A 12,110-nucleotide genomic window follows, 5' to 3' on the forward strand; every position below is an offset into this window, starting at 1 on the left:
GAACAACAATGGGTCAGAATACAGGAGGGAGATAGAGAACCTAGTGGAGTGGTGTAACGACAACAATCTCTCCCTCAATGTCAGCTAAACTAAAGGGCTGGTCATTGACTTCAGGAACCAAAGTATTGTACGCAACCCTGTCTGCATCAATGGTGCCGAGGTGGAGATAGTTGACAGCTTCAAATTCCTAGATGTGCACATCACCAACAATCTTTCCTGGTCCACCCATGTCGATCCTACGACCAACAAAGCACAACGGCGCCTATACTTCCTCAGGCAGCATAATCAAAGACCCCTTCCACTCGGGCTATTTCTCTCTTCCAACCTCTTCCATCGGGCAAGAGATACAAAAGTCTTAGAACGCGTACTAACAGATTCAAAAACAGCTCCTTCCCCACTGTTACCAACTCCTGAATGACCCTCTTATGCTTATGTACTGAACTGATCTCTCCATGCAACTTCTCTACTGAGTAGCACTACTCTCCGTTTGCTTCACCTAATGTCTATGTCCATGTATTTCCATTGTGCATTTATCGTATGTCCTATGTTTCTCATGTATAGAATGATCTGCCTGGTCTGTACATAGAACAATACTTTTCACTGTACCTCAGTACACGTGACAATAAATCTAAATCAAATCAAAATCCTTCTTAAATATATTCAGTGTCTTGGCCTCCACAGCTTTCTGCAGTTAGGATTCCATAGATTCACCACCCTCTCAGTGAAGAAACCTCTCCTCATTTCAGTCCTGAATGGCCTATTCCACATTCTGAGACTGTAATCCCTTCTTCTAGACCCCCCAGCCAAGGGAAACACCATCCAATCTGTCCAGCCCTATCAAACTTTTATATGTTTCAATGTGATCTCCTCTCATTCTTCAAAACTTCAGTGAATATAGGCCTAGTCAACCCAATCTCTCCTTATATTTCAATCCTGCCATTCCAAGGAATCAGTCTGGTGAACCTTCAGAGGTTTAGATACAATATTCCAGAGCTTTCAGTCTAGGGAATTGAAGACAGGGCCACCAATGGTTGAGTGATTAAAATTGGGGATGTACAAGAGGCCAAAATTAAGAGAACGGCGGTATCTCAGAGGATTGTGGGGTTGGTGGAGATTACAGTGATGGGAGGGGGGTTGACCCCATGGAGGAAATTGAAAGCAAGGATGAGAAATTTAGAATCAAGACTTGCTTGACGAGAGACCAATTTAAATCAGTGCGCACAAGGGTGATGGGAACCAGACTAAGTGTGGGTTAAGACGCAGGCAGCAGAGTTTATGCAGAGTAGGATATGGCAAATGAGTCAGGGGAGCATTGGAATAGTCAAGTCTGGAGGTAACAAAGGCTTGAACAGGCAGAGAGTGGGGTAGTTGGGGGTTGAGAAAGGCAGTTTTAGTGATGGAATGACTGTGAGGTCAGAAGCTCATCTCAGGATCAAGTGTGACACCAAGATTGTTAACAGACTGGATTAATCTCAGACTGTTGCCATGAATAGGGATGAAGTCAGTAGCTAGGAAAAGGAGTTTGAAATGGGTTTAAAAACAACAACTTTAGTCTTCTCAATATTTAATTAGAGAACATTCTGCTCAAGCAGTGCTGGGTGTTTGATAAGCCATCTGATAATTCAGCACCAGTGCAGAAGTCAAGAGAGGTGGCAGTGAAATAGGAAATATTGTCAGCATACATATGAAAACTAACATTTTGCATTTGGATGCTCTCACTGAGGGGTAGCAAATATATGATCCTTGGGGGACAGCAGGGGTAATGGGAGGGATCCGCGGGAGCAGGAAGAGAAGCCATTGCATGTGATTCTCTGACTACGATTAAATAGGTGAGAATGAAACCAGGTGAGAGCAGTCGTGCCCAGCCTGATGCCAGTGGAGAGGCATTGGAGGGGATGGTGTGGTTAACCATGCCAAAAGCTACAGAGAGGTAAAGAAGGATGAGGAGGGAAAGTTTACCTTTGTCACAGTCACATAGGAATCATTTGTGACCTTGATAAGAGCTGTTTTGATTGGAGAAATACAAACCTGGAGCCCCAGGATAAATGGTAACAAATTTTGGGGGTGATAACAGGTTCAAGGGCTTTGGGGAGGAAAGGATGGTTGAAGATGGGATGATAGTTTGCAAAGGCGATGGGATGAAGGGTTGAGGAAAGTGGTGATAATGGTAGGTATAAAAACAGATGTAAAGGCATGAATTTGCAGCGTTACCTTCAGAATTTAATTTATGTTGGACATATTTCTTTAGAAGTTCAATTTTTTTAACATTTTCTTTTCTGCCTCTTTTATCTTTCTGAATCCCATATTTCTTTACTTCTTTTTATTTTGCTTCCTATACATGATTTAAATCTAATTATGCTTAGTGGTTTTGGCTTTGCAGATCTTATTGAAAATTCTCTATCTGATTCTAAAGTATTGCATCCAGTTCTGATCAACACAATTTAGAAAATATATGAGGGTCACTGAGGAGGTGCAAAGAGATTTACCAGAATGGTTCCAGAGATGGGGGATCTTAGTTACAATGTAAAAGCTGGAAAAGCTGAGGTCATTATCGTTAGAGCAAAGGAGATTGAGGGGAGATTTGATAGAAATGCATAAGATCGAAGTGTATAGGTATGGATAATATAGACATGGAAAAACTGTTCCCATTAGCAGAAGAGTCAAAAAAGAGAGGACGTGGATTTAAGATGATTGGCCATAAAGCCAACAACAATATGACAAATAACTTTTTTTCCCCCACAGAATGTGGTTAGGATCTGCACTGCACTACCCAAATGTGTGGTGGAGGCAGATTCAATAAGAGGTTTCAAAAAGGAATTGGATGAGCAGCTAAAGAGGGAAAAAAAACTGCTGGACTACATGGAAACGGCATGGGAGTGTGAGTAGTTGAGTTGCTTTTGCAGAGAGCTGGCACGGATGCAGGAGGCCAAATGGCCAAAGTGCTCAAAACCATTGTTTGATGCTATGATTTGATGCTATGGTTATGACACAACACCTGCCCAGCCATGTCTATCTAACCATATTGATTTATTTGATTAATTGTGAACTGTGGTTCAGTTGGTAACATACACATCAGTGAGTCTGTAGGTTTAACTTCTGCTCCAGGAGTAAAATCTATAAATCTAGACTAACACTTCTGTGCTGTCAGAGGTGCCAGACTTTGGATGGGATATTAATCTGATGCCCCATCTTCTCTCTCAAGAGGGGCATGAAAGATCCCTTGGCACTATTTCAAAGATGAGTGTGGGAGATATCCCCAGTGTCCTGGTCAATGTTTGTTTCTCAATCAGCATTGCAAAAACGGATTATAGAATCATAGAATCATAAAAGTTACAGTGCAGAAGGAGGCCATTCGGCCCATCGAGTCTGCACCGGCTCTTGGAAAGAGCACCCTACCAACCCCCACCTCCACCCTATCCCCATAACCCCATAACCCAGTAACCCCACCCAACACTAAGGGCAATTTTGGACACTAAGGGCAATTTTAGCATGGCCAATCCACCTAACCTGCACATCTTTGGACTGTGGGAGGAAACCGGAGCACCCGGAGGAAACCCACGCACACACGGGGAGGACGTGCAGACTCCGCACAGGCATTGACCCTAGCCGGGAATCGAACCTGGGACCCTGGAGCTGTGAAACAATTGTGCTATCCACAATGCTACCGTGCTGTCCATAATTATCTAGTCATTATCATATTGCTATTTATAGGATCTTGCTGTGTACAGATTGGCTGCCATATTTCCTACATTACGCCAGTGACTACACTTCAAAACCACTTCATTAGCTGTAAAGACTTTGGGCTGTCCGGTGGTCAGAAAAGACACTATGTAAATGCAAGTTTTACTATTTTAATTACTTACTAATTTAGTAAAATAAAGGAAGAGAAAGTTTTAGCTTAAAGGAAGAAAACACTCACCAGCTACTGGAAGTAAACAACAAGAAAAATACGTTAAAAAATTTGTTTTAGAGTACCCAATTAATTTTTTCCAATTAAGGGGCAATTTAGCATGCCAATCCACCTACCCTGCACATGTTTGGGTTGTGAGGGTGAAACCCACGCAGACACGGGGAGAATGTGCAAACTCCTCACGGACAGTGACCCAGAGCCGGGATCGAACCTGGCACCATGAGGCAGCAGTTATAACCACTGCACCACTGTGCTGCCCAAGAAAAATAAGTTTAACCTTCTTTCTGCTCTGCGCTAAATTCCCACTTGCACTAAATTCCTGATTTTAGCACCATTGCCAAAGGATTCCGCTTACATTTGCTCTGTGCTCCATACCTCAAAATCTGGCCACTATAACCATTCCAGAAAAGGGAGATGGCAGATAGTTGTTTGAATGTATTCACATTACACGTCTAATGTTAGTGGAAGGTTTTGCTATGGTGGTTAGGTCCTGCAGGCACATTACAACTGTGTCTGTGCAAAGCAAATTGAAGCAAAACCTTATCAATACTAAAGCACTTGAATCTCTCACCTTGAGTCCTTGTTGATACTGTTCTTCTTTCTCTGCAACCATCCTCTTGTTTTCGTCAAAAATCTCTGCCATTCGTCCACTCCAGTGAAATGTATTATTGTTCAGTCGTATGTCACTCGGGGAAAATGTAACATAATCCACAAGAAAAGCCAAGCGGTTTTTGGCTTCAACCAGCTTCAGTTCAAGCTCAGCCATGTCCTTCACTTCAACCTGTTTTATATAGGCCTGCCAAGAAAAACATTAATTTAGATCTTAAAGTGTACAATAACATTTGCGTACTTGAATTAGAACTCACAAATTGCCAAAAATTTCAAATTTTCCTTTAATTGCTGTGCAATACATTTAGTTTTTTGCAGTCTTTTCAGCACTTCAAATTCTGTGGATATCCCCAAAAAGCATTTTTCAACAATAGAAAGATGTACAACAAATCTACCAATTCTGCATCAGAGATCACAATATATATTAGAGGTACAAGGTGATATTTGACCACCGCATTGCATCTGGCACAGATCTGGGCATGCCGGTTAAATAGCGGCAAGGCCAAAATCGAGTTTTGCACCGGGCACAAATCAGTTTGCTATTTAACCAATGCTCCTGATGGCAATTTCTGGATCACGGCCAAATATGGCAAGCATATCATTAATCCTCATTTGCATTAACTTCCATCTCATTAGCGCGATTGAAGTCAAATGCAACGGCCTCCCGAGAATTAACCGACTCCTCAGCAAGAAATCATGCGGGCATCATTTAGTACTTTGTTTAAAAACGTCAAGTTGCCGCAATGGCTGCTGCGGGGAACTGGGGAGATGAGTTGCCATTTCCATTTTCAGGCATGCAGCTCAAGGGCACAGGGCCTCTCAGGGTCGGGGCACTGAAGCATTCCAGGTCAGGGGTCGTCCCTGGCCCGGGGGTGGAGAGAGGGGCTTTTCGTCTGTGACACCTTCAAGTATTGTGGATACTCATAACAAGGGCAACTACAGCTGCTGCCTCTCTGTCCTACCAAACACTTCCAGGTCAGAGCCCTGCTCTTGGTTCTATGCTGAAGGTCATCTACAACCGTGTTGGTTCGTTTGTATATCGGAACACCTAACACAACATGATACCAAGATTGGAAACTCCCCAGCAACTGTGAGAGCTACCTGCACATCTTCAGAGATCCGCCATCCTGCGCCATGGACACCATCAGCCCGCCGCAGCCGCTCCAAATTGCTGGAAATCTCTGCGTCAACTGGAAGCTATTTAAACAGCGCTTCCAGCTCTTCCTAGAAGCCCCAGACAGGGAGAATGCATCGGACACCAGGAAGATCGCCCTCCTCCTCTCCACGGCAGGGCAACACGCCATCCACATCTACAACTCCCTGGCATGCGCAGAAGGCGAGGACAAGACGAAGTACAAGACATTCCTTCTACAACTTGAGTAACACTTTAGCATCGAAGTGAATGAGAGCTTCGAGAGGTACCTCTTCCAGCAGCGCCTGCAGGGTAAGGCTCCTTTTCAATCCTTTTTGACACACCTCCGTATCCTCACGCAGTCCTGTGGCTATGGGGCCACCTCCGATTCCATGACTCGGGACCAGATAGTTTTTGGGGTCACCTCGCACACCCTATGCCAGCAGCTCCTCAAAATAAAGAGCCTCACCCTAGCCACCACCATTGAAACCTGCGTCCTCCACGAAAACGCGACCAGCCGGTACTCCCAATTCCAGGCGGCCAAGTTGGCACGGCAGGGGTCCTACGAGGCCGAGTGGGTCCAGTCGATCGAGTTCCTCCCGGACCGCGGCCCGGACGAGGGCGGCCATTTCGCACGCTTTCTGAGGCCTCCCACGCTTGTACGCGCCAAAAGAGGGGACGTCGACGCAGCGGGACGTGACGCGCAGGCACGCTCTACGCTGGACCGAACTGCGCATGCGCGGTGGCGCAACGAACGTCTTGACGTCACGACGTGCGGCAACTGTGGATCCACACACTTAAAGCGGCAATGTCCAGCCAAAAATCGACAATGCCTCCGCTGTGGCAAGATGGGCCACTACGCTGCCTGCTGTTGAGCAGCGCAACCTGCCAACGCTCCGCAATTCCGCCAGCCTCGCAGGGACGTGCGGGCCATTCAGCCTCCACACACCGAGTCATACCCTGACGACGTACAGACCGGTGATACTGACGACCGGGAAGCCTTCCGCGTTGCGGTAATAGACAGAAATCGGATGTCCCCAAGTAGGACCCACCAGACGATGCCAGTGCACAGCGTTAATCCGGGCGATGAATGGTGTGCCACCCTAACGGTCAACCGATCACCAATCACATTCCGTTTAGACACTGGTGCCTCCGCCAATCTCATTGCATGGTCAGCCTTCTACACCTTGAAGATCAAACCGATTCGGCCATCCCGCTGTCAGTTGGTCGATTACAACGGCAATGTTATCCCGGCCATGGGGTCCTGCCAGCTCAAGGTTGCACACAATTCATACACAGCCACACTGTCTTTTGAGATAGTTGGATCCTCAAAGAACTCTCTGCTAGGCGCACAGGCGTGCAAGATCCTCCACCTCGTTCAGCGGGTACACACTCTGTCTCCAGAAGGCATGTCCGATTTCCTGGTTGCAGACTTTAGGGCACAGCTCCTCTCGCTCCTCGCCCACAACCAGGAGGTTTTCGAGGGCATGGGCACACTGCCCTACACTTACAGAATACGGCTCAAACCGGACGCCACCCCGGTCATTCACGCACCTCGTAGCGTCCCAGCACCACTCAAGGACCGCCTCAGGCAGCAGCTGCAGGATCTGCAGGACCAAGGAGTGCTTTCCCGGGTCATGGAGCCTACGCCATGGGTCAGCTCCATGGTGTGCGTAAAAAAGCCCCCTGGCGAACTCAGGATCTGCATCGACCAGAAAGACCTGAACAATAACATCATGAGGGAACACTACCCCCATACCCAAACGGGAAGAAATCACGAGCGAAATGGCCCGGGCTCAAATTTTTACCAAGCTTGATGCCTCAAAGGTCTTTTGGCAGATTCAGCTGGATCAGTCCAGCAGGAAGCTGTGTACTTTCAACACTCCCTTTGGCAAATACTGCTACAATAGGATACCATTTGGCATCATCTCGGCATCCGAGGTGTTTCATCGAATCATGGAACAGATGATGGAGGGCATCGAAGGGGTGCGTGTCTATGTTGATGACGTCATCATCTGGTCCACCACACCACGGGGGCACATCAGTCGTCTCCAGCGCGTCTTTGCTCGGATACGAGAACACGGCCTGCTCCTCAACCGAGCCACGTGTTCTTTTGGCCAAACTGAGCTAATGTTTCTGGGGGACCACATATCCCGGCCAGGGGTGCGTTCGGATGCAGACAAAGTGACAGCTATTGCAGCCATGCTGCAGCCGGCAGACAAGAAGGCAGGGCTACGCTTTCTCGGGATGGTCAACTTCAAGAGGAAGTTTATTCGCAACCTTGCCTCCCACACAACGGCTCTTCGCCACCTAGTGAAGAAGACTACGGAGTTCCAGTGGCTGCCCGCACACCAGAAGGAATGGGAGGAGCTCAAGATCAAGCTCACTACCACCCCGGTATTAGCGTTCTTCGACACTACTCGAGATACAAAGATCTCGACTGGTGTCAGCCAGTCCGGCATTGGGGCGGTACTCCTGCAACGGGACGACACTGCATCATGGGCCCAGGTCACCTATGCCTCACGGGCCATGACCCCCACAGAACAGCGCAATGCGCAGATTGAGAAGGAGTGCCTGGGTTTGTTAACCGGCATAGATAAATTCCACGACTATGTGTATGGTCTCCCTCAGTTCACCGTGGAGACCAACCATCGCCCCCTGGTCGGCATCATACAAAAGGACCTCAATGAGATGACCCCTCGCCTCCAGCGCATTCTGCTCAAGCTCTGGAGGTACGACTTCCAACTGGTCTACACCCCGGGAAAGGACCTCATCATCGCGGATGCCCTGTCCAAAGCAGTGAGCACACCGCCCGAATCGGGGGGGGTTCATCTGTCAGGTCGACGCACATGTAGCCTTCACATCGGCCAATCTGCCGGCTACTGATGCACGTCTATCCCACATTCGCCGTGAGACTGCTGCTGACCCCCTTCTACAACGTGTGATGCGCCACATGACGGAAGGGTGGCTCAAGGGGCAGTGCCCACAATTCTACAATGTCCGGGACGACTTGGCCGTCATTGATGGTGTCCTCCTAAAGTTGGACCAGATTGTGATCCCACACAGCATGCACAGGCTTGTCCTCGAACAATTGCACGAAGGCCATCTCGGGGTTGAAAAGTGCAGGCGGAGGGCCCGAGAAGCTGTGTACTGGCCGGGCATCAGCAATGACATCGCCAACATGGTGCTCAAATGCCCCACCTGGAAAAGGTTTCAGCCGGCGCAACCCCCTGAGACGCTTCAGCCCCATGAGTTGGTAACGTCCCCCTGGGCAAAGGTGGGTGTGGATCTTTTTCATGCGCTTGGCAGGGACTACGTCATTATAATTGACTATTTTTTCAATTATCCGGAGGACATACGTCTGCACGACTTGACATCATCAGCTATAATCAGAGCATGTAAAGAAATCTTCGCTCGCCATGGCATTCCACTTACCGTCGTGTCGGACAATGGGCCCTGTTTTGCGAGCCAAGAATGGTCTTCTTTTGCCGCTTCATATGGCTTTGCCCACGTGACGTCCAGCCCTCTGCATCCCCAGTCGAATGGCAAGGTGGAAAAGGGTGTCCATATCGTGAAGCGGCTCCTCTGCAAGGCTGCTGATGCCGGATCTGACTTCTGTTTAGCCCTGCTGGCCTAACACTCGGCCCCACTGTCCACAGGCCTCTCACCAGCCCAGCTGTTGATGGGTAACGTCCTCAGGACCACTGTGCCGTCCATTCATGTTCCTAAACCCGACCATGCTCCAGTACTGCAAAGGATGCGACAGCAGCGTGCTCAGCAGAAGGTGGCACATGACACTCGGGCAACTGATCTTCCTGCCCTGACGCCTGGAGACAACGTCCGCATCCACCTACCAGAGGGTGGCTGGTCGGCAACTGCCGAGGTTCTCTGCCGCGTAGCTCCCCGCTCGTTCCTGGTTCGCATGCCTGATGGCTCCATTCGCCGGCGTAATCGGCGGACCCTTTGGCTGCTTCCGCGCTCACTACGTGATCATGCACCGGTGCCACGCCCTCCTGCTGTCCCTGATGTCGACTTCGTGGAGCTTCCTGCCAATCTGCCTATTCCTTTATCGCCCGTGGCCAGGCCCATTCCTCAGCCGGTGGATCCTGACCCACCCTTGAGGCAGTCAACCCGAATTCGTCGCCCACCTACTAGGCTGGATGTATGAGCCTGTTTGCACATTGGACTCACTGAATTGTTGTGCAACAATGTTAACGTGTTTCTCTTTTTGTCCAGGAGTTCTCTTTCGATATTTGATGATTGCACTTGTTTTGTTTGTGGTACAACCTCGTTGCTCTGTTGCACCTGACACCTTCCTATGTATATAGTTTAGCCTCATGTACATGTTGTAAATATTGCACACACATACTCAGCCGCACTCAGTACACACCAATATTTATTACCATGTAGGCACATATTCTTGTGAAAAGGGGGGATGTCATGATATCCATATTAACATATCATGGTGCAATCACACACACACACTGATGGACAGGTCGACGGACCAATCAACACACACGCAACATCACAGCCAATCACCAGTGAGAGCACACGCACTATAAAACAAGGAACACCACAGTTCCCGCTCATTCCACCAGGAGATAGCTCAGAGCACAGAACTCACAGCGTGCCACTCAGACATACACCATGTGCTGAGTGCCTCTCTAAGATAGTGCTAGGGCTGGGTCCACAGGTTAACTGGTGAAGTACGAACCACAGCCAGAAGTTAACAGTTGTTATTATACAGAATAATAAAACAGAGTTGTACCATTTACAACCGTGTTGGTTCATTTGTATATCGGAACACCCAACACGACACAGGTGCGGCCTTAGAATTGGCTTGGCCTGGGACTGGATTTGAGAAGAGCCTGATTGTTTACGAGTGCCTGCTGACTGCAATACTAAGGGAGGAGGCAGACGCTGGGACTGCCAATTACAATCTACAGAGGCCTAGGTCCTGCAGACGGGAGGCTTCCCTGCCTGCTGAAAGAGAGGCTGGAGGGCTTAGACTTGAGCAACACCATGAGGAGAGGAAGGTTGGTGACTATAATTCTCTGGGAACCTCCTGGGCTGAAGACCCTGTCTGGCCACTCCCACCCAACATCTGCTTCTCAATAAGGACGGAGGCTCCTTCCCATCTTCTCTTTCCATTAGTGTGCATGTCCCTGGGTGAGAACGGGACTTGGATGACGGGACTGTGTTGACCGGGCCCCTCCCGGATGGAAGAATTTGGTTCCCTATCCTCCCACCCTCCAGCACAGGAGTTTCTGTTCCACTAGCACCAGCCCACTCATGCCTCACCCGCCTGTGCCCCTTCCTCCTCCTGCTCCCTCTACCTTCTCTCCATTTTCCCATTCCTCCACTCACCTTTCAAAGGGCTGAGACCACATCGGGCATAGCGATCGACCTGAGGTGTCCCCATCTACGCCGGCAGCGGGGCTCTCCAAGGCCACCTATGCAAGGGTGGCGGCTTGCAAGCCCCCCACCGCTCCCGTGGCCCCGTCACCCATCAGGCTGCACACCAGGCAGCTAGGGGTCAAGTGTTACACCCACCCATCTATATCCATCAAGACCTGCCTAAGCGCATTGGCCGGGTCGTCGGCTCCTCGGCCATTGTGGCTGCCTCATGGATGTTCGGGAAGTCATTGTTTTCTCTCCGGGCCGAGTGAGAGGTCCACCTGGTCCTGGAAAACGGACTAACAGTGGGTGGAACCCATTGGAGGCCACTACCAAACGAGTCATCTTGTCTACTGTCTCGCCCTATCCTCCTCCCACAACGGTATCTATTGGGAGAAGTAAAGTCTGGAGTGGCACCTCTTACGCTCGGCCTCAAGGACCCCCCCCCCCCCACCGACCCGCTGCATGTCTACTCCTTCCGGGAGGTGGTTTTGGATGGGGGCTTCAAGGTTCCCCCATCAAGGGGAGACCTTTAGACAGCATGCACTGCCATGTATGTACGGCGGTGGGGCACCCCGGATTTGCTTGTTTTCTGAACGCCGGAGGGCAGAAGCAGCTCCATGATCTTGGGTGATGGTGGTGGTGGCAGCGTAGAAGGCCCCCACCTCCCCATCACAACCAACAACACCACTTCCACTGTCCCGGAGCTGTTTCTGGATCTTTCTGGTGTCAGGAGCAGAGCAAGAGTCTGCATCACCACCTGCCTCTGGCCCAGAATCCTGGGAGGACTCCGGTAACAGTGGTTAGTGCTGTTGCTTCAAAGCTCCAGGGTCCCTGGTTCAATTCCCAACTGGGTCACTGTCTGTGCGGAGTCTGCACGTTCTCCCCATGTCTGCGTGGATTTCCTCCGGGTGCTCCGGTTTCCTCCCACAAGTCCCGAAAGATGTGCTGTTAGATAATTTGGACATTCTGAATTCTCCCTCTGTGTATTCGAAAAGGCGCTGGAATATGGTGACCAGGGGCTTTTCACAGTAACTTCTTTACAGTGTTAATGTAAGCCTA

General features: G+C 49.5%; 1 protein-coding gene across 1 annotated transcript in view; it reads right to left on the minus strand.

Annotated features, from left to right (window-relative positions):
- dnah7 (dynein, axonemal, heavy chain 7) overlaps positions 1–12,110 on the minus strand; it is a 570,689-nt gene that overhangs the window by 412,336 nt on the left and 146,243 nt on the right. Inside the window, exon 15 of the mRNA XM_072478629.1 lies at positions 4,482–4,706. Within this exon, the coding sequence (XP_072334730.1) occupies positions 4,482–4,706 (225 nt within the window). The remainder of the gene's footprint in view (positions 1–4,481; positions 4,707–12,110) is intronic.

Source organism: Scyliorhinus torazame, chromosome 2 (genome assembly GCF_047496885.1).
Source record: "Scyliorhinus torazame isolate Kashiwa2021f chromosome 2, sScyTor2.1, whole genome shotgun sequence".
Lineage (NCBI taxonomy): Eukaryota > Metazoa > Chordata > Chondrichthyes > Carcharhiniformes > Scyliorhinidae > Scyliorhinus > Scyliorhinus torazame.